General features: G+C 45.8%; 1 protein-coding gene across 1 annotated transcript in view; it reads right to left on the bottom strand.

Annotated features, from left to right (window-relative positions):
• SORCS3 (sortilin related VPS10 domain containing receptor 3) overlaps window positions 1–2,976 on the bottom strand; it is a 605,284-nt gene extending 602,308 nt beyond the window's left edge. Inside the window, exon 1 of the mRNA XM_032281554.1 lies at window positions 1,646–2,976. Within this exon, the coding sequence (XP_032137445.1) occupies window positions 1,646–2,272 (627 nt within the window). The 5' untranslated portion in view covers window positions 2,273–2,976. The remainder of the gene's footprint in view (window positions 1–1,645) is intronic.
• Between the last annotated feature and the right edge of the window lie 20,111 nt (window positions 2,977–23,087).

Here is a 23,087-nt window from a genome sequence, read left to right as displayed (position 1 = left end):
AGGTCTTCAATCACCCAGCCTTCCAAAGGCGCACGTTGTCCACCCCTCTCGTCAGAGCTGTCAGCCCGAGGCTGCGGGGGTCTTCATCCAAGGCAGATGAAGCCCACCACCGCGCCCCTCCGGAGCTGGATTCCGCTGGTCCTTTGAGCCCAGCATCAGTTACCCAGGCAGGGCTGCCTGTACCGTGCATCATTAAAAACCAAGAAATCTGCTCTTTGATATTGCTTATGTGTTGCCTTCTGCAGACCCCTCGCTTCCCTCTTATTCAATACTCAATCCTGGACACCCCAGGCTCTGTTAAAATAAGGCAAAAATTTCCCAGAGAAATATTTTCAAACACCAGTCATGAAGTGAAATACAAAACGGCAGGTTGCGGGGTGAGTTCCTATGAAATCAATTCCCCAAGGCTGCGTGTACAGACACCCGTCATCCTCCGTCTGGAGCCTGCACTCTATTCAACGCCAGGTTCTGATCTAAACCGTAGAGCCAGGGAAGAGGAAAGAATTTTGCAAATCTGGCTGAAGTCGCGACCGCAGGAGGGAGGGAAATGGGGAAGATGGTGGGAACCTGTCCCCCGCCTTTTCTTTGCTTGGCTGCACAGCGCTGAGTGCCGGCAAGGTGTGGGGTGGGGGCGGAGCCCCTCCGGGCACGCGCTGCAGGCCGCCGCAGCTGCCGGGCAGGCGCCGTGCTCAGTCGGGCACCCAGTCCCGAACGCCCGAATCGGTCAGAGCGGGCTCAACGGCGCCACCTCTCGGTACATCCGTGTCCAGGAGAACCCGGTGGCGGGGAAAAGCGGGCGGAGAGGTGTGCGGGAAGCTCAGGGACCCAACTCCGCTCAGGGAGCCGTTGGTGGCGCAGGACGCAGTGGCGGAGGCGAGAGTTTTCTGCTCAGCGACTTCCGTGTGCCTGTGCGTGCGTGAGGGCGAGCGCTGTGGCATGGGCGTTGGATGGGTGTGGAATTTCGCTTCGCGCTTTAAACTTTTTTTTACGGCCTCCGCTATGGCTTTCCAGGGCCGCTCCCTGGGCTTTGAAGGAGGAACCGGGGTTACCTGAAGGCCAAGGCTTGGGGCCGACTTGGCCGAGCCTCCCTCCTGGTCTGGCGGACGCCGCGCCCGGAGCGGAGAGCAGAGACGCCGAGGCGAGCCGGAGGTCGGGAGTCCGAGTGGCCTCCCGGGTTCGCTTTCGCGTGACGGGAGCGGGGATGCGGGGAAGTGGGGAGCCCACCCAGTCGCAGGAATCGGTCCGTTCAGCGCCTCCCGCCCCAAGTGAGCCCTTGCCCTCATCCAAGAATTCAAGCACCCCGCAAACAGAAACCTGACCCTCCGAGCCAAGTATGGGAGAAAGTGGACACAGATCCCTCCCCGACTCATCTTTAGGAAGCCCCTTCCTCTCTCTTCCCGGCGGCCCGAATTCTAGGGTCTCCAGTAAACAAACGCATACAGCGTCTAACAACAAACTCCGTTAACCTGTTGGGGGCGTGGGGGGAACCGGACAAACCTGTTCTCTCCAAAAGTCGATATGTCCCCCGCCTCGACCCCCAAGCAACTATCTGCCCCTCGCTCCCGCTCCCGCTCCCGCCCCCACCCCCGACCATTCCCCTTCGGTGTCAGGAAATAGGCAGACCCGCCGCCGGGTGGGTACTCACGCTGCTGTTGTGTCCCGACCAGTGCACCATGGCTTGGTTGTGGGCCGAGTCCCCCGTCAGCGCGAAGGAGGTGCTGGGCAGCCGGAGCTCTTCAGCCGCCAAGCCCCCAGCCCGCGGCGCCTTCACCTCCTCCCGGGAACCCTTGGCCAGAGGACGGCTTCCTCTGGAACTATCGGCCGGAGCAGTAGCCCGGGTATCCCCGCGCTCCGGGGCACTGGGGGGCTGAGCCCGGCGACTCCTCCTCGCGCCGCCAAGCTTGCCAGGAGCTGGGATGCCCCGTCCCCGCCGCTCGTCTGCAGGCGACGTCCCTCCGGCTTCCACCTGCATCTCACCGCCGCTGCCGCCGCCCTGCTGGGGCAGCAGCTCTGGTCCGGCCCGGCGCCCCAGCACGGCGGCTCTCCGCGCCGTCGCCAGCTCCTCCGGCCACTGGCTGGCCACTGCCCGCGGCGAGAGTGGAGACAACGCCGGTCGCCGCGAAGCCGGGGCCGCCGGGCGCCCTGGACCGCCTGTCGCGTCCCAAGTGATCTCGGCGCCGGCCAGAACCCACGTCGACAGGAGTAGGAGCCCCGTCCTGACAAGCGGCGCCCCCGGCCAGCCTGCGGGGCGCTCCGTACGCGCCGCCTCCATCCCGCTGCGGCTACCGCGGCTCGGGCTGCCGAGTGTGTGGCGCCCGCCGAGGTGCGGGTCCGGCGCGGGGGGTGTGCGCGCGCCGGCGAGCGAGCGAGCGTGTGTAGGGGGAGTGGGGAGGGGGCGGCCGGGAAGGAGGTGGCTCCGGCTGGTGCGCCTCGCCGGTCCTCTCCACTCTTTCCTCCTCGCTCGCGTTCGCCCGCTCTCTCGTCCAGAGGGGGATTCCAAACACGAGGAAAATTAATAATTGCCCCTTCGGTGCTTGCTTTCTTAAAATCAGACTCCCCCCAGCCTTCCCCACTGAGCTCCTCCAGAAATTTCGTAAAAAGGAGTATTCAAAGGTAATAAGACAATCTTCTTAAAATATGAAAATCAAGCCGGATCCAGAAGAGGCCAGCAATTAGACTCCAGTCCCGAGTCTCTCCGAAATCCAGCCTCCAGCGTGCTGCCGGCGAAGAGTTAGGAGCCGCTTCTGGACGCGTTTGGGGGTTTACTCTTCGAGCCTGTTATGAGGGGCAGGAGATGGCGCGCGGGGAGGGTACAGGGGTCTCGGAGTAGAGGGAGGAGGAGTTGAGTGCTCTGCGCCAGCTGTTAGCGTTCTAGAGCCGAGAGGGAACCAGGTGCCTCCGCGCAGGGAGGCTGCGCACGGAAGGCAAGCGCGGGATGCACCCGGACTCCTCTAGCGGCTCCCTGGCCCGGCCGGCTCCCCGCCACCCCAGGCCTGCGCCCCCGCGCGGGGGCACAGGGAATGCGTGCGTGCGCGTGCGTACGCGAAGGCTGGCGGGCGTAAGGCGAGGGGTTCGCCGAGGGGTCGGCGGGCAGACCGGGCGTCGCTGGGTGGGGTCACTTGGCTGAGATGGGCCAGGAGCGCGGCTGGGTGTGAGGGGGCGCGAGGTTCCGTGAGGGGGCGCGAGGTTCTGTGCGTGCGCATTTGCAAGAGCATGTGTGCGTGTTAGTGTGAGCGATGGCAAGTGGGGCGGGGACCGGGGGTGTGCGCTCGGGCTTTGGGCGCGCGCGGATCACGCACGGGCTGTGTTTGCATTTCTATGAGCCTGCGAGTGGTCAGCGGCAATACTGACAACTAGGCAGGCCTCTCTCGGCAGCCGCCTCCTCTTGGCGTCCTGAGCACCCACGGCCCCCACCACTAGCAATTAGAACCTGATAAAGCCTCCTAGGGGGTGAGGGAAGAGAGGCGGAAGGCCCCAGCGGGATCGGGGACTTGCCGGTTCTCCTCGGTTGAAGGACTCTCCTTGCCCGGACCTCCTGGCCAGAGGTGGGGCAAGAGAGTAGTTGAGATGTCTGCTCTCACAGAGAGGATCCAGACCTCATTTTCCTGCCTGGGATTTCGAGGTCGTGCCCTCACCTCAATCAGTTTCTGAACTGGCTCAATTGTTTCAAAGTGTCGGCCGCCAGTTAGAGGGTACTCGGGGCGGCGCCGCGTGGGATTATCTGGTCTCCAGTTCCCCGCTGCAGGAGTGTAGCCTGCGCGCTTGGTGCAGCTGAGACCCTTTGTAACCGTAGGAAGACGGAGACTTTGGGTGGGCTGGAGGGAAGTGAGCTAAACCCAAAGACGATCTCGAGCTATAGGCCCCGGGACATGTAGTGTAGCCCGCCGCCTCCGAGAAGCCCCCGGGATTTCTAGGGGTTGAAAAGTCGGAAACGAGAGGAGCTGGAGGAGGAGCTATTAAGAAAGGGGCAGGCCAGAGGGAGGAGGCTTCAGCCCCGCTCTCCCCTTCCGGAGTAGATGAAGAGTTCTTGCTCTCTAGGAGATGGTTAAAGTGGAAAGAGAGGGAGGGGAACGCGCGGAAGGGGAAGAAAGGTGAAAGGACAGAATAAAGGAGAAAATAGAGGGGAAAAAAGAGGGAGAAGAGAGGAAAGACGAGGCGAAGGAGAAAAGGGGCGAGAGAATGGTGCAAAAGGAAGAGGGAGAGAGAAGAGGAGGTGGAAGAGCTCCAGGTAAGAACCAAGAGGGATGGAGGAAGCAGAAGAGCAGCCTGAGAATCTAAGCTGGCAGAGGAAAAATATCCAGCGATTCCCGGGAGGCCCCACCCTCGTGAACTTGCTTTTCCACCCAGTGCCAAAATAGCAATTAGCAACGGGGGAAGCTGAGCAGAAGAACGATGCCAGCGACAACGTCCGGCCCAGAATGGGGCGGGTCCTGGCATCCGTGGGTTTCCAAAGACTGAGCGATGCGGGCAGTCCCAAGAAAAGTTCCAGCGCTGCAGGCCCAGGTAGGCTCAGGACCAGGCACTGAACGAGAGAGCTGGCCATCCGCGGGTTCCCAGCGCCCCTGCTGGAGGAGGCCGGGCGCTGCAGCCCGAGCCGAAGCTTGGGGTTCAGGAGGGATGCCGCGCTGCTCTCCTCTTCAGGCTCTGGGTAGAGGTGCCACAGTATAGGAGGTCTGGGCGAACCCGAGGCTCACACAGCCAGGAAGAGTGCAGTCTCCCAAGCCCTGTGTGCACTGGAAGGTCCGCTGTCCAGTCCCCGCAGCTTCCTTCAGCCTCCGAGCAGGAGCAGTTGGGTGCAAAAGAGGCAGACGCTCTGAGAGGGGCTTCCCTCCCTCTCTCGTCTGAAGGAGGCCCTGCCCGGATGAAACCCGGGGAAGGTTGGATCCTTGGGATGGGCTTGAGGAGATGTACTAAAAAGCATGTTTGAAAACGAAAAAGGAAAGACTCTCCAAGTGTGACATTTTCACATGCCTCCTGCACCAGTTCGTTTTCTTGGTCTTGCTCTATCAATTATAATCTTCTTCGACCCTCAGTCTCTCCCTCCTTCTCCCTTTGCCTGAAAATCCTTGCCTTCAGCCCTGAGCTGCCCCTGCCCCCTCCCCACCCAACTGCCTCCAACCCCCTGCTTCCCAGTCCCCATTAGCCTTCTCTGGTGCCCACACTTCACCAATAGTTCTCACCTGTTCCAACAGTATCTTCTTCCTCACTCCTGGACTTTTTGCAATTTACATCTGCCTTTAGGTGACTGTCAAAGGCCTACCCCAACAACACACCTGACAGCACCACTCAACAACCTCTTCTTTCTGCATTTGTAAACTTGTCCCATCTGTAAAGATCTCCTTTGGTCCACATGGTACCAGGATCTCCTGGGTCCTCCCTGGCCAGCCTCAGTCAAGCTTGTCTTCTTTTATCCACATCTTAAATTCTGAGCCCCAACCTCCATCATTCCCCCAATTCTCCGTCCTTGGCTCTCATTCTGTTCTCCCTTTCTCCCTGTCTGAATGAGCCCAGTGATCAGGCCCATTCCTGTCCTTCAACTACCACCTCCTGGTGTTGACTCCTGCATCTACAACTTCACCACATCCTCTCTTGAGCTTCACACCTGACTTCCTCATTGCTTCTATGTGTATGTGTTCACCTTGAAACCCATATGCAACAAAACATAAAAACCATCACCCCAACATCTTCGTAGTCAACTAGACTAGACACTTAACTTGCAAGCTTGACTCCCTCTTTTGGATCCCGACATCCATAAAAACTTTTGTCCCATCCTATTTTGAAAAGCCTTCTTTACCGGTCCTCTCCTGTTCATTCCCATAGTTGCTCCCTTAGATCCGACCCTCAACATCTCTTGCCTAAGGTTTTGCGATAGCTTCCTCTCTTCTCCTGATCTTCAGTTCTTTCCTTCTCCTAACCAGCCTCCACACCAGCACCTTCAAATAGAAATGTAACAGCTTTATTGCAGTGGCTTTATTGAAATAAAAAGAAACCAGTGAAATTAACTTTCATAATATATTTATTGAACTGAAGTTATCAAAAATAATTTCAACTTACAATCAACATAAAAATTATTGAGGTATTTTTACATATTTTTGTACCAAGTCTTCAAAATCCAATGTGTATTTTATACTTACAGCACATTTCAGTTCAGACCACCCACATTTTTTCACTACCACATTTCATAACCACATGTGACTAGTGGCTACTGTTTTAAACAACACAGCTCCACACTGTTGACAGAAATAGCCTCTTAAAACATAAGGAAGATTATATCATGAATTGCCCTCCTCAAAATTTCAACAACCTACCATTATTTATAAAATCCAAATTTCTTAGAATGGCATCCAAATCTCCACTTACTTGCCCCACCTCCATGAACGTTCTTACAGTATTTCTTAAGCCTGGAATGTGTCCTCTGCCACAGTTTTCAATATGGAATGGGCTTCATGGGAAGAAGCCTTCTTCATGGAAGAATCCTCTTCCATGAAGCTTGCCTCCACAACCTCATAGTACTTGTTATTATATCATTATTATCACCATCATCATGTCATGCTAAAATTATTTGTCTTCCTATAAGATAGGAGCTGTCTCATGCCAATCTGGAATTTAAAAGAGAGGACTAAGATTAGAAGGAGCTTCCACTTCCCTTGCTGACATAATACCTACTTCAGCTGGGAAAGGCAGGTTGAGAGTGAGGATTAGCCCTCACACAGTCCCCATAGGGACAGCAACAAATGCCCACTGAGAATACATTTTCCCACCAGGGCTTCTGTTCCTGTTAAAAACAACTGGAGAAAGCAAACTGTACACTGTAAGTTATCCATGAGATTACACTAAATGTCATCCAAAGAAGTTTTCTTTCAGGTTTTTTTTAACCATCACAGTGAAAGAACACTTTGGGAAACTGTGCTTCTTCTCCCTGACATCATACACACACACACCCCCTTACCCTTCCAGTCCCTCAATAATCTAATAGATATTTTGCCATCAGCACTCCCAGCAGGCACAGATAGAGAAGAATTAAAATGATGCCTATTTCCATATTTTTTTTTTGAAAGGGAGTCTCACTCTGTCACCCAGGCTGGAATGCAGTGGTGTGATCTCAGCTCACTGCAACTTCCGATCCTGGGTTCGAGCAATTCTGCCTCAGCCACCTGAGTAGCTGGGATTACAGATGCACACCACTATGCCCCACTAATTTTTGTATTCTTTTAGTAGAGGCAGGGTTTCCCCATGTTGGCCAGGCTGGTCTCAAACTCCTGACCTCAGATGATCCACCCGCCTCCACCTTCCAAAGTGTTAGATTACAGGCATGAGCCACCGTGCCCAGCCTTATTTCCATATTTTATAAAATGTTCAGCACCTCTTACATGAGGACCCAAAAGCAAATTTATCTTAAAACGTGGGTTTCTCCTGTGAAACTGACATCCTTTCTTAAAGGCTCTTTTAACTGGCTCTGTCTTCTCACTTTGTCTTCTTCTTGTCTCAACAGTCACACTGAGTACCAAGTTAATTTGTTCTAAAGGTCTTCAGACAAGATTTGTATTCTCTGCTCCCTTTTTACTAAATGCTCTTTGTTTTTATTGCTTGATACTCTTTGATCTTACTATATCTGTGTATTTTTTGATAAGCCACTTAACATTCTTTTTAGAACTAAATAGAAAATTAATTAATTGATTAACATCAAACAACAGTCTACATTGTAACTCTCCGAATTTCTATGGAGGCAAATGATTGTGAAACAAAACCTGAAATTCAGACAAAACCAAACAGGTGATCAGTGCAATTAGGACTTCCTACCACTGTGTGTCCAGCAAGTATCTGTTTTGCTCAATACTGTATGCTCAGCATCTGGCCCAATGCCTGGCACAGGGATGACCCTCAATAAATGTGCAATAAAAAACAAAACAGATGAATGTAAATAATAACTCTGCTGCAGCTACTAACCACCTGTTCTTTTTAGCATGTGTCAACTTTCTAAAGAGGCAAAAGCTCTAGGACTTGATTGATACTAATCTCCACCACACCTTATTGCATGGTATCAATGTTCTTATTGTAAGCAACAGAAAACAATTCTGTTTGAAGCAGAAAATTATCTTATAAGAAGCAGCTGGGCATGATGACTCATGCCTGTAATCCCAGCACTTTGGGAGGCCAAAGAGGGCAGATCACTTGAGGTCAGAAGTTCCAGACCAGCCTGGACAACATGGCAAAACCCAGTCTTTACTAAAAATACAAAAAAATTAGCCAGGCATGGTGGTGGGCACCTATAATCCCAGCTACTCAGGAGGCTGAGGCAGGAGAATTGCTTGAACCTGGGAAGTGGAGGCTGCAATGAGCCAAGATTGCACCACTGCACTCCAGCCTGAGTGACAGAGTGAGACTCTGTCTATAAAAAAAAAAAAAAAGAAAGAAAATTTTCTTATGAAAATTATATTGAGTAACTCCCAGAATTGCTGGGAGGTCTGGAAGGCTAGATTCAAGGGTTCTTCAGGCAGAATGACACCTGAAATTATACTACAGAACTGGTCCTATAAGGACCAGCATCACTAAGCCTAGATGCTACATCTCTAACTAGCACCACAAGAATTGAATGCTGAATGTTGCTGCCACCTCCATTGTCACCAGCTAACCTGCTGCTTGCTTTTTTGTATCACTAGCATCAATTGGCCAAGCCTGGATCACTAGCCCCTACCCTAGAGATGCAACGGGGAAGCGGATCTGCCTCCTGAGATGGGAAATTCTCCAACACACAGGGAAGGGAGTTCAGATGTTGAGCAGCCACAGGATGAAGCAAGGTAAATGTCTACTACACACAGCACCCTTACTAAAATTCAAAATACAAAAAAAAATAATTCTTAGAGAAAGGGACCCTATTTGCTTTCATCTTGAACTTCTTGTAGAAGACCAAACAAAACAAAATCCTGACTAGGTAGCATTTCAAACAACACCTATGTGGAACTGGATGTTTAACCAGGGAAACCCTTCTCCCATGAAGAAGGGGAGAATAGGGGAGGGATGACCATCTACCCAATGGTTACAGGTATATGAAGTAACATATACCTGTATGTGTTAATTAAGAATCCTGTCCACAAGGCACCAAATACTTTATGATGAAGAAAAAATGGAAGAGAAAGAGAAAAAGGCAGCAGAATGAAGGGGAGAGCAGAAAATAGCTACCTGAAAACTGACATTTAGTAAGGACTTCCTTTAAGTCAGGCAATATGTCTTCTATGGCCATTGCTTCATTTTATTCAAAGTCATTTCTTGGTTCCAATCAGTAGATTAAGAAACAAATACATACAGGTGAAGCAGTGATGTTAGGAGAGAGAATGTAAAAGATAATGATGAATTATAATTTATGCAGTGCACTAACTCTTGCCTAGAAATATGGTAAGGACCCACCAGCATTCTATTGGAGTGACTGAGAGTCCATAGTTAGAGAAAAATTGCCTATGTTCAAATTTCAACCCTACCAACTACCAGTTGTGTGACCTTCAATAAATCACTGAATGTCTCTATATATTTCAACTCCTCATCTGTAAATGGAGATGGTGATAATACTTAACATATGGGGTCACAATTAAGATTAAATGTATTAATGGCATAAAGTACTTGGAACAAGGTCTGGCAAAGATTAAGTGCTAGATAAATTTGGCTACAAATGTTCTTACTCTCCTGAACAGTCCTGTGGAGGCTAGTACTTTGTCCCCATTTTACAGATGAGGAAACTTTGAGTGAAAGAGGTTGGATTGCATAGCTTGTGACTGACCCCAACTAAAGGATCTGTCTGATCCAGGCAGACAGCTCTCACACAGTGGTCTACACTGTCTTCCTGATCTACGTCCCATAGCATGCACCAGGTAATATTTATATTTAGGTCTATTTGGTTCTGAAGTCAGTGTTCTTCCTGCTGTGTCCTTTATCTTGCCACCCAGGAACATATCACTAGGACTAATGCTGGTAGCCGGTCCTCATTGGGCACATGGCTTCCGCAACACTCCTTACAATTTAAAAAGAGGTTGGTGATTTAGTTGGTGACATGCCATTTACCTTCTAAAGAAAAGAAAACTATGGTTGGTGAATTCCAGGCCTGGGTTCAAGTAGCAAGTTTGGGCTAAAGAAGAAAAGTCAGCAATGGAAACTTAACAAGCTCTGGGAAAGAACATACATACTCATTAAGCTGCTGAAAGTCATCAGCAACTTTGTTGACATTTTCCTTCTAGTCATATCTCCAAAAGAAAAGGAGAGCATCAATCGAATGAGGTGTATGTAGTTGGAAAAGAAGTTTTGCAGGAAAATAGGTTTTCATTTTATTCTTCTCCCTAATGATTCACAATGCAAAGCCACATTTCTTAGAGAAAAGTCTGTCTTGTACAGCATGGCTCTTGAATTACCATGGATTTCCAGGAAGCTCTAAGAAAGTTTGGCAAAGCTGATGGAAGGTTCTTGAGTCAAAGTCATTCACTATCCAAGGAGTCCCCTTCTGAGTCAAAGTCACTATTGGAAAAGTCCCCTGTCCCCCAGGAATGGGCCTGCCTGGTATCCCTGGCACACTCCATTGCTGGCTATGGGAAGCATGGCCTTGATACTAATATGGTAATGGCCTTCAGAGGTTCACAATGGGAGACCTATTGGTCAATTAGGCAGAGAGAGATACATTACTCCATTTTCCCATACTAAGAGAAACTATTTTAATATCTTCCTCATAATGTGGTTTTGAGAAAAGAATGTATGTAAAAGCTTAACCTAATGGCAGATCCTCAATAAATGCTTGTCAACTGAATGAAAGAGTAATGGAAAGAAGGAACTTGTATAGAAGACAGAAAGAAAGTTTGGGCAATTTAGTTAGAATATCCTTAATAAAAAGCAAGAGGTTATCTAGAAGAGGTGAATATGAAGATAGAAGAGGATTTAAAGTCTAGTCCTGGCTCCTCCGGTGTTACTTGGGAGGTTGTAACAAGTCTCATTGTTGCAATAGGGTTATAACTGGGCTTGAGGATTAAAGGAGGCAGTTTATAAGGAAACATTAAGCAAACTTTAAAGAGTTACATCAAAGAAGGCATGGACGTGTTGTTTTAGTTGCCATCAATATGGTTACACATTTCATCCCCTTCGATTTGGCATCTTCCTGACCCAAGCAGGCTACAGTTCTGATTTCTAGAAGCCAGTATATGCTGAAAGAGAGTCTGTTGCACCCAACCTCCCTTTCCTGTTCACAGTCTTTATTCTGTGCTCCCCCATCAAAGTTCATAGACAACGAAGCATATCATAATTCATATCTAAATGTTGATGCCTCAATGTACCCTTCCCCAGGAGTACAATATTTGCATTTAAAAAGGCACCACCAACTTGCTTCACCAAGTCTAACAAAGAGTTTGGACAACCATGGGCAACTCCAGGCAGCAATGACAGTGAGACCCAAGCAGAACTGACCTCTTCCCCAGGATGCCAGTGGCAGGTTAAGGCTTGCATAACAGAGAAGAAGATAGAACTCGGGGGAAAACTGGTTAAAGCAAAAGGAAGAAGAGGGAGGAATGAGAGAAGGAGAAAGAGTAGAGGTGCCTAGGTGATAGTGGTAGGTATGTTGGGGAGAAAAGAGAAAATGCAGACAGATGTGTTTTCAGGGAGTAGAAATGACACATGGTATCCAGGGAGACTGTAGAGCCTAGGGGTCAAACACAAAGATTCTGGATTCAAAAAGAGTGGAGTTCAAATCCTAGCTCTGCCTTACCAGCTGTGTTACCAGGGGGAAGGTGCCTAACTCCTCTGAGCATCAGCTTCCCCATCTGTAAAGTGAAGATGTCAATTTTCCCTCTCCCAAGGAGTTTTTTGAAGATCCAATAACAGAATGTTTGAATAGTGCCTGGTACATAATAAAGACTTAATAAATAATTATTTGACCCTCTTTTACCACCCATCCCTAACTCCACCATGCCCCCAAAAGAAGTATCTTACTTGGCTCAATGATGTGGGATTTCCTTCATGAGAGAGCAAACCTTTTTAATTTCCCCAGGCGAGATTAGACTTCAAGAGCAAATAACCTCATATAAATTGCCTTGATGGCTGGCTTCAATGCTACAGCTCTGAACGAGAGGTGAATATGTGTCCAGCTCCCCCATTTAATCTTCCCAGAGTCCTGGAGAATCCCAGCACCCGGGTCAGAATCTCTATTCTACCGGCTGAGACTCTGATGCTTAGAGAGTTAAACCCACCATGCAAGGCAAATGATGTGTCAGGGGCCGTTCCTAACAGCAAGAAAGAAGAACCAGGGTAGAGAAACCAAGAGAAAGAAGGAGCTCCCCAGAGGAGCAGGAACAGCCAAGTAAAGATGGGGCTGCAGATCAGAAGAAGCCTGGGACTGGGCAAAGGAATGAGAAAAACCTTCAGGGATGGCCCGAGGCCACTTCAGCTGCTGGAGGATGGAGAGGGAGATGTATCCTGGACACGTCTGTGACCACCCCCTCAGGGTGTCACGGCCCTGACCCGTTCACCCATTCATGAGTCAGAATCGGCAGCACCACAGTGGACCTAAGAGAGCCAGCATCCTTGGGAAGTTGTTCAAGCGTGGCAGAGAAAGCAAAGAGGAAACTAAATATAGCCTCAAAACAAACACATGGTCTTTGATGGAACACCCCTGTCAGGGCAGCAGAAGAGAGAGAGCGGCCAGGTCACAGGAATCAGAGCCAGAGGCCTGATGAGGGCTTTCCTGCTGGAAATGACACAGGGGCTTCTCAACCCTGGGAGGCAGGCAGAATCCGTGAGCAGCTCCAACCCCAAACTCCTCTTTCCACAGGTCCGGGCGCCCTCTGGCATGGGACTTCTGCCTGTATGGCTCTTCTCCTCCATGCTTGCCTGACTCACTGTTATCTTCCTTCTGGTCCTCAGTCTATCTCCACCTTCCTCGAGGAGCCTCCCTTAGCCCCACGGAATGAGTCAGGACGCATCCCCCTCCCCTATTATTAAGGCGACTGCATATCCCGGTTTAGGTTAATTTCCCCAGTGTAATTACTAGTAGCACCCCCTTTCACTCTCAATAGTATCTCATTTTGAGCAATAAATCATGTGATCACCCCATCTAGCATATGATCTCCTGGTACTATACACCTCTTCTTTGAAGCATTCTTATCATTGAATTTCTAAATATGTTTGTGTAGAGGTTTAATTAATGCCTGTCTCCTCCAGTCTATTATAAACTTCATCAGCAAAGAGGTCATACCTATTTTAATTAAACCTCTTATTTAGAAATAATTGTTGATTCACATGCAGTTATAGGAAATACAAAAAGGCCAGGCATGGTGGCTCATACCTGTAATCTCAGCCCTTTGGGAGGCCAAGGCAGGAGGATTGCTTGAGTCCAGGAGTTGGAGACCAGTCTGGGCAACACAGCAAGTCCCCATAGCAAGTCCCCATCTCTACAAAAAATAAAATTAAAAAATTAGCCAGGCATGCTGATGCATACCAGTAGTCCTAGCTACTCAGAGGTTAGGTGGGAGTACAGGTTGAGCTCAGGAGTTCAAGGTTGCAATGAGCTAGGATGGTGCCACTTCCCTCCAGCCTGAGCAACAGAGCAAGACCCTGTCTCTTGATGAATAAAAGAAAGAAAGAAAAAGAAAAAATGGAAGAAAGAAAAGAAATAATACAAAGAGATCTGATACACCATTTATCATTTTCTCCAGTGGTAACATCTTGCAGAAATACAGTGCAATATCACAACCAGAATATTGACAAAGCTACAGAACCCTCCCATCATTTCAAGAATCCCTCATATGACCTTTAATAGCCATGCCCACTTCCCACCTGTTCCTATCTCCTCAATCTCTGGCAACCACTAATCTGTTCTCCATTTTTATAATTTTGCCATTTCAAGAATGTTACATAAAAAGAGCCATATAGTTTGTAACCTTTCGGGGCTGGCTTTTCTCACTCAGCCTAATTCTCTGGAGAGTCATCTAGGTTGTTTTTATCATTAATCTGTTCTTTGCTATTGCTGAGTTGGATTTTATGGTATGGATGTTTACCTGTTGAGAGACATCTGAGGTGTTTCCAGTTTTTAACTATTATGAACACTGCTGCCATAAACATTTACACACAGGTTTTTCCATTAATGTTTTTATTTCTCCAGCATAAATGTCCAAGGATGTAATTGCTAGGTGATATGGCAGTTCCCTATTTAGTTTTTTAACAACCTGCCCAACTATTTTTTTCAGGGTGGCTGTACCATTTTGCATTCCCGCCAGTAAATATGAGTGATCAAGTTTCTCTGAATCTTCTTCAGCATTTAGTGTTTTGTTTTTTTTTTCAATTTTAGCCATTCTGGTAAGCATTGTAGTGAAATTTTGTTGTGACTTTATCTTGCATTGATTTCAGCTATTTTCTTTATTATTCCCTTCCTTCTGCTTGCTTTAGGTTTATTTTGCTCTTCTTTTTCTAGATTCTTAAGGTAGGAGCTTAAATTATTGACTTGAAACCTTTCCTTGTTTTTAATATATGCATTTTGTGCTATAAATTGTCCTCTTGGCATTACTTTAGCTGTATCTCACAAATTTTGATATGTTGTGTTTTCACTTTCATTCAGTTTGAATTTTTTTTTAATTTCTCATAAGGCTCCCTCTTTGACCCATGGATTATTTTGGAGTATGTTTTTGGGTTTTTTGCCAAGTGTTTAGAGATTTTTCTATTATCTCTCTGTTATTGATTTCTAGTGTGAGTCAATTGCTGTAGGAGAATACATTTTGTATGCTTTCAATTTTTTTAATGTGTTGAGGTTTGTTGTTTAGCTGAGAATATGGTCTATCTTACATATGTTCTGTGAGCACTTGGAAACAAAAGATATTCTACCATTGTTAGTTGGAGGATTCTGTAAGTATTGACTAGCTTCTGTTGGTTGATAGTGTTGTTGAGTTCTATATCCTTGCTAATTTTCTGTCTAGTTGTTCTATTATTTGTAAAGAGAGGGGTTGACGTGTCTAACTATACTTGTAGATTTTTTTAACTTTCTCTCTTCATCAGATTTTGCTTCACGTGCTTTGCAGATTTTTTGTTTGATGCATGCACATTTAAAATTGTTATTCTTAACAGACTGACCCTTTTGTCATTATATAATGTCTCTATCTCTGAACTAAATTGTCTTCCTTCTGAACTATACTTCATCTACCATTAGTATAGTTACTCTTGTTTTCTTTTGATTAATATTTGCATAACATATCTTTTATCATACATTTATAATTCTATTTGAAGTGAGTTTCCTTTAGATAGAACATACTTAGGTCATGTTTGTTAAACAACCCTGCCAATCTCTGTCTTTTGTTTTGTATATTTAGGTCATTTATATTTAATGTAATTAATGATGTGTTAGAGCTTAATTCTGCCATTTTCTTTTTAGTTTTCTATTTATCCTCTTTGTTTCCCATTTTTCTTTTTGGCTTTTCCTACCTCCCTGTGGCTTTCTTGAACATTTTTTAAATTTCATTTTTATTTTTCCATAGCATTCTGAGTATATCTCTTTGCACATCTTTAGTGGTTGCTCCAGGTATCACATTAAATATATATAATTTATCATGGCCTGCCAGTTTTCCATTTACCAGTTTGAGTAAAGTACAGAATCCTTACTTTCCTTTATGTTCTTTTAACATCCCCCACATGTGATATAGTTGCCTTGAGTATTTCCTGTACATATATTTAGAACCATATCAGACAGTGTTACAATTTTGCTTCAACTATCAAAGATAATATAGAAAACTAAAGAAGATAAAGAAATTTTATTTTATTTACTCATATTTTTGTTTACTGGCATTCTTCCTTCTTTCTTGATGTTACAACATTTCTTCTTTTATCATTTCCTTTATTTTTAGAGTATTTTCTATAGCCATTTATTTAAAGTCTGCTGACAAATCCTGTTAGTTTATCTTCATCTGAAAATACCTTCATGTCCTCTTCATTCTATTTCTAATTGAATATTGACAAATTATATGTATTTATGAAGTACAAAGTGATGCCATGATATATGTATACAATATGGAATTATCAAGCTAATTAATATATTCATCATCTCAAATACTTATTTATTCCTCCTAAGTGAACCATTGTATGTTTTAACCAACATCTTCCCATTTTCCCAAACCCCCAGACTCGTAACTATCATTCTGCTCTCTATTCCTATTATTTTGTTTTAGATTCCACATATAAGTGAGAATATGTAGTAATTTTATTTCTGGCCTGGCTTATCCCCTTCATTCTTGAAGGAATTTTTATTGATGATGGAATTCTGGCTTGGCATTTCTTAATATTCAGCACTTGAAATATTTTTCTCATGTGCAGACAATGAGAAATTGTCATTTGAATCATTTTCTTCCTATAAGTAATGCATCATTTCCTCCTTGTTTTAAAGACATTTCTGGCCAGGTGCGGTGACTCACAGCTATAATCCCAGCACTTTGGGAGGCCAAGATGGGAAGATTGCTTGCATCCATGCATTCAAGTCTCTGGCTTCGGTACAGACCAATTCTTTTTCTGATTAGTAGAGCGTTTGTTTAGTCCAGCAGATACTGACAATGTCCCATGAAAAAAAAAAAGTTTCATAGTATTCTTTGAAAAATGAAAGAAAATCATATAAATTCAAGAAATAATGAAGTCCCTTTTTTCTGTTGATAACTATCATCATAATAACAAAAGCATCTGTTTATGGAGCATTTATTATATACCAGGCCTTTTTTCAAAGCCTTACCAGCATTTTCTCCATTAACCATTATAAAAGAACTGACATGTAGGCCCTCTTACTATTCCCATTTTTCTAATGAGAAAACTAAGGTTTAGAGAGTTCTGTAACTTGACTAAGGTTATAAGGCTACGTTGTGTTGGAGCCAGAATTCCAACCCAGGCCTATTAGAGGCCCAGCCCAGGGCTCTTGCCTGGGGAGTGGGACCACCTTAGCAACAACCACCACCACGCAAATCAATAAGATTTCCCCAGAGACACCCCCTTTCTAGAGGTAAAGCAGTTTAAATCCTGAGCAAATCTGGCTCATGTACATAAAAAATTCAAAAAGGCTAACAGGAGGAGGTCTGAGTTCTGCTTAATTGACCTGGTGTAATTATTTCCATTGAATTGCTCTACATCTGGGAATAGATATTTACTAAGCAGACTGGCCTGGTAGTTCCCTTAAGCACCTGCTTTAGTCTGGAGGAAGTTAATTGCATGGAGAGTTTTCATCTAAATCACTGAGTTTCTTATCCCCACTAATGCAGGGGAAACACACACACACACACACACACACACACACACACCACACACACACACACGTGCGCGCGCGCGCGGTCTTATGCGAATAAGAGTTTTGCCAGAAGGACTTTCCCTTAGCTCATTGCTACTCCTGAATGAAAAGACTCAACCGCATTTGGGTCTCAGTACCACAGTTATTCCAAACAGCCAGAACAGGCCTCTGCACTAGAAAGCACAGTGCAGTAAGCAGTGTGATCTCTGGACCACCCAGATCAAAGAAAGATGCCTCCATCTCTACCACCAAAAGAAACAAACCGGGAGAAGAGACAGGGAAAATATGCTTAGCCAAAGTTGCCTTTTCCTCTTTGTGAACACAAGGAGAAGATAAATTACAGCTTCTGTTAGTAACATAATTACTTGAATTAAAATCTAGGGGGTTGAAAATGCTAGTTCTGAATGTCAGATTTCCGGTGATGTGTGTGAAACCTAGGAGAATAGAAATACAACCCTGTAAATAACTAGCATTATTATAACTGGAGCAGTGTGTACTGTTTTATTCACTTAGAGTTAGAACAGCAATTAAATGATAACCAGGATTCCATTCTCTGCTCTCCCTTGTCTCTGCCCTCATTTCACACCCAGGTGACAATTATATGCATAAGACTATGGTGGCTTTCCCCATTCCCCATAAGCAATAGTCATCCTCCAAAGCTCTTCTCAAATAATACTTTGACTCCTTTCCTGAAGACTCTGTCCCACAGAAATCCTCCCATCCTAATCAGCCACTATACAGTACTTGTGTTCTGCACCAAGTGTTTTCCCTGCTAATTGGACTGATTTCAGCTTTGTGCTCCAGTCTGCTGTCATATACAGCCTTCTAATTGTGTCGTGTCTCCCTAACAAGATTATAAGCTCTCAGGAGGCACTGAACATGTCATATGAAAGCACAGATATTTAGAGCTGAAAGGATCTCAGAGACCACACTGAAGATGAGAAAACAGGTTATACAGCTCATCAGGGGCTGAGCCGGGACTACTGCTCAAGAATTCTAACTCTTAGCTCATTGTGCTTTCCAACCCTTTTTTTTTTTTTTCTTTTTTGGGTAGAGACAGGATCTCACTATGTTTCCCAGGGCTGGTATCGAACTCCTAGCCTTGAGTGATCCTCCTGCACTGGCCTCCCAAAACACTGGGATTACAGGTGTGAGCTTCTGCATCTGGTCTGGGAGATTTTGAATGAGTTCCATCAAGTGTCATTTTAGGCATGAGTAAGAGAGTGTTAGGAGAAGCAAGTTGTGGGGGACTTAACCTCAGACCACTGCCCTCCTTTAAATAGCTGGGGTCCAATCTTCATTCCAGGGGTTGGTACCATTGAGCAGCGTGGGAGGCAGGTGTGTCCGCAGAAGGAAGGCTAGACTGAAAATTAAGGAGGGACTCCTCAGTTGAGGCTGACAGGTGACTGACCAGCTGCTGTAATCAGGGCGGGAAGCAAGTCTACTCTCTGAAGGACAATGAGAATGGCCAGGCTGGCTCGACTTCCCTGTAGCCCCCTGGTCTGGCACACGACCTGGCCTGCACTGAAGAATCTTCTCCAGCACCTCCCTCCTCTCTTTTCCCAGCCTTGGTGTCTTAGCTCAGGCTCCCCAGAAGTGGGCTGTAAGTGGCTTATCTAAGATGGTGCACACAGAGAAACCCACAAGGGAGGCAGGGAATCACAGGAAGGAGGGGGAGGAAGCCAATCAAAGGTACAGTTTCATAAAAAGTCCCACAGAGGGGAGCTTCACCCAATACTATAGGAATGCTCTGTAGGATGTCACCTACAGAGCTGTCCCAACCAAAGGACAGGCAGCTGAAACCTCTTACTCCCACACCTTCAGGCACTTGCTGAGGACCAGCCAGGGAGACCTAAGTGCCCAGGCTCCTTATCTTCTTGTGCAGTTGGGCAGAGTGGACTCAAACATATGCAAAAAGGAGCCATGGGTGCTGCCTGTTAGAAGCTCAGGAACACTAAAGGGTGGGGGCATACAATGGTGACAAGAGATCAAGGGACACTGGCATAAAGCACCGACATTGTCAGTCTCACTAGGACTCTTTTATGGAGTTGAAAAGCAGTTTAGACACTTAATAGACAAGTAGCTTTGGCCTTTGCTTTCCGGTTTTATAAACTGGTGACTCATGTCTTATTATCTGGACCAGAAGAGGTGGGAAGCAGGCAGGGTCTCCATGAGGGAAAGACTCTCAGGGCACAAGTAAATGGATGTGATGCTTTAAGGAGGAAGGCATGCTGGTTAGTACTTTGAAATATTCTCCCACCATACGTACTGTGTATGGTAATGTGGAGTCACTAGGAAGACTGGCTGACAGGCTTCCAGTAACTTCCCAGACTGGAATTTACCTCGGTGTGTCAGGAGGCAGTGGAGCGTACTGTTTAAGAAGGTACATTGATTTTGAAACCCAACCCTACAACTAGAGGATTGCAACTCCCTGGACAAACAACCTAACCTCTCTGAGCCTCAGTTTCATCATTGGTAAAAATGGGGAATGTTAAGAATTATCTCATGGATGTATTGTGAGGAATTAATAAGGGAGAAGAACGTGTGTGTGTGTGTGTGTGTGTGTGTGTCAGAGAGAGACAGAGACAGAGAGATTTACCAAAGGCATTGCATATAAGCAGCACTTGCAGCAGGTTGTATTTTCAAACTCCACAACATTATCTCCCATCCACATGTTTTTTAAAACCTTGGCATTTTCTTGTCAAGAGGTGAAGTCTATTTCCCTTCCCTTTGAATCTGAGGCTAAACCAGAAAAGTTGACAGAGCTTCCACCTGGTTCACTTGGAATCTTGCTTTTGGAGTCTTGGGTCCACCATAGTTAGAGGAAGCTCTAACCAGCTCACATGGAGGAAACATCTGGAGGCCCCAAGTCTGCAATGGAGAAAGAGATGCCAATAGCCCTCTGCTGCTCTAGTCGTTGTCTGACTACAACCCAAGCCAGAACTGCTCAGCCAAGCCCTTCTAAAATTCCTGATCCACAGAAACAGTGGGAAATAATAAAATGATTGTTCCTGATTTAAGCCACTAAGTGCTGATTTGCTATCCAGCAACAGATAACCAAAGCGATGCTTTATGAATGCTGATGATTGACATTACTATTATTCACCACAATAATAGGATATCATTCACAGCCTCACAGGTTGTGAAATGTGATTTTGTTTCATTCCACTAAGAATGAATAAGTATCTCAGGGATGGAGTCTCACTAATCAAGGTCACAGGGGAGAATGCCAATTTACTACCATAATAGAACTGCAAGGGATTTAAACATCCCATCCTGAGGCCAGATTATTTCCTTCATGTAAGAAATTTACTTCCAAAACTAAAGTATATCAGGTTGTCTAGCAAGCATGAAATGAGAATAGGAAAGTTACTTGTCCTACTAAAGTGATTTGATAGTATCAGGTCAAGGAATGTCTCTGGAAGGAATCTACCTGCTGGCAGGACCTGACAGCCCAGACCTCTGGCCAGACATCTTTAAATGGCCCTTGGATGGACTCTTGACAGTATTGGCCCCTCTGATTTTCTTTTCTCTGGCTTCGGTACAGACCAATTCTTTTTCTGATTAGTAGAGCGTTTGTTTAGTCCAGCAGATACTGACAATGTCCCATGAAAAAAAAAAAAAAAAGTTTCATAGTATTCTTTGAAAAATGAAAGAAAATCATATAAATTCAAGAAATATTAGATGCAACAAAGTGAAAAGGGCTCATTATGATAGCACTTCTCAGAGCCTTGAATATGCTAGCTCATCATGCAAAGCATCAAAAGGAAGATATGATAGGATAATGAAGTTTTCCATACCAAGACACTTCCCTCACCTCTAGATTACAAGGTGATAAATGCTGCTTTAAAAACAGCTTCAATCAAGTTACACTCTGAACCAAGAATTATTCTGACTACTTATGAGGTCTTTATATATGACTTTTCTGGCCTATTGAGTTGATTTGATAATGTAACACTCAGAAGATTCACCCCATTTTCCTCTTGTCCAAATTCCGCCCCCAAACAGGAGGGGATGGCTCTGTGGCCCTTGAGAAGTATTGGTTCTAGTCAGGAAGTGGAGCATGTACGTAACAATTTGGGGAAGGTGTTAGGATAGAGATCCAAAGTATTGTGATACCTACTGGAAATGCCAGCAATGGCTTTAGAGACAAGCAGCATTCATAGTGTGCTGTGATGTCAAAATCAGAGTTTGGCAGGAGTTCAACAAGCAGAATGGGAAAAAAAAAATGACCTCAGGCCGGAGGAGCAGGGTGAACAGAGACCTGTAAAGGAGCAGGGAATAGAATATTTGGGAAATTAGGCAGAGCACATGGTGATGGAGGGATGAAGCTGGCAATGCAGGAAGAGTCTAGAATGCCAGAATGCTCTGTCAAAGAGGCCAGGTTTGGATGAAGGCATAGGGACCCAGAGATAGACTGTAAATGAGTGAAGCATGACTAGGCTCAGGTTCTTGGAAAATAACTCTGAAGGTAGTCCATGGGCTGGGCTGGGCAGGTAAAATAAGGACAGCCTTAGGAGTTACTGCAGCATCCCCCAGGAATGTTGGCGGATATTGAAAATATATGGTGGCTCCATAACCTCCTTTGTACTTTCCCATGCAATAGGAGACAGGCTATTAGAGCATCTGCCCTTAACCAACAAAAAAACAAAACAAAAAAACCCAGCTCTGTGCGGAAGGCTTTTTGAAAAATCATCATATCATTTCAGGCATGCAGCTTCACACAATGACAAAACAAAGAGAAACTGCTCCTTGGTGACAGCATATAAGCAGACACACATAGCCAGCCCTGCAGATAGGAGGATGGGATTCACCCCAGCTCTTGCTATAGGGAGGCATGAGGAGTGACAGTTAATTTCATATGTCAACTTCACTGGGCCACAGGGAGCCCAAGATATTTGGTGAAGCATTATTCTGGGTGTGTCTGTGAGAGTGTTTCTGGATGAGATTAATATTTAAATCAGTAGACTGAGTAAAGCAGAGTTTCCTCCCCAAAGTAGGTGGGCCTCAAACAATTTATTGAAGGCCTGAATAGAACAAATGGCTGAGTAAGAGCATTCGCTCTCTCTGCCTGATGGTCTTTGAGATAGGACATAGGTCTTCTCCTGCTTTGGGCCATAGACTCTAGCCCCAACTCAGACTCACACTGTAATTATTCATTAGCTCTCCCAGGTCTCCAGCATCTGTCTAGATAAATTGGATGGATGGATAGATAGATAGATATACATAGATATACAGATAGATTGACTGATTCTCTTGTCTCTGTTTCCCAGAAGAACTGTGACTAACACCTGAGGGCACAGCCAAACATCTTTAAAGCTATTATACAACCATATATATATATATATAAAATGTCTCTTAATCAATACTTTTCTCTGAACTCTCTCCTATATTGCTGGAGGGATATTCAGTTCTGTAATCCTATAGGGCTACCTAATGCTGTTCAAAAGCACTAGGGTTCTTGCACACCCTAAATTTTTAGAAAGAAATCCCCTTGTCTTTTGTCTTCATTTATTATAGCTGGGTGATCTTGGTCTAAGCTAGTCTAGTCCTTTGAGGAGGAAGATCCAGGCTTGAGCCCAGAGATCTTCTATCACAGCGACCGGGAGCATATCCAGTCTCCCAGTCATCCACAAGTCACCTCACAGAAGTCCCAAAGTGGGGAGTTGGACTCTTCCCCTCACAGGGCACACAAAAATCAGTGGTTTTGAGAATGTAAACTATTTTCTCCCTAGCTGCTTCCCTCTAAAAGCCCCATCTAGCCTGAATCAGAAACGTAAATACCTAAGAGGCCCAGCAGGTGGTGCCAATGAGC

The sequence above is a fragment of the Sapajus apella genome, unplaced genomic scaffold (assembly GCF_009761245.1).
Source record: "Sapajus apella isolate SASKATOON/1434 unplaced genomic scaffold, GSC_monkey_1.0 scaffold13, whole genome shotgun sequence".
Taxonomy (NCBI): Eukaryota; Metazoa; Chordata; class Mammalia; order Primates; family Cebidae; genus Sapajus; species Sapajus apella.
This window is presented reverse-complemented; position numbering and strand designations above follow the sequence as displayed.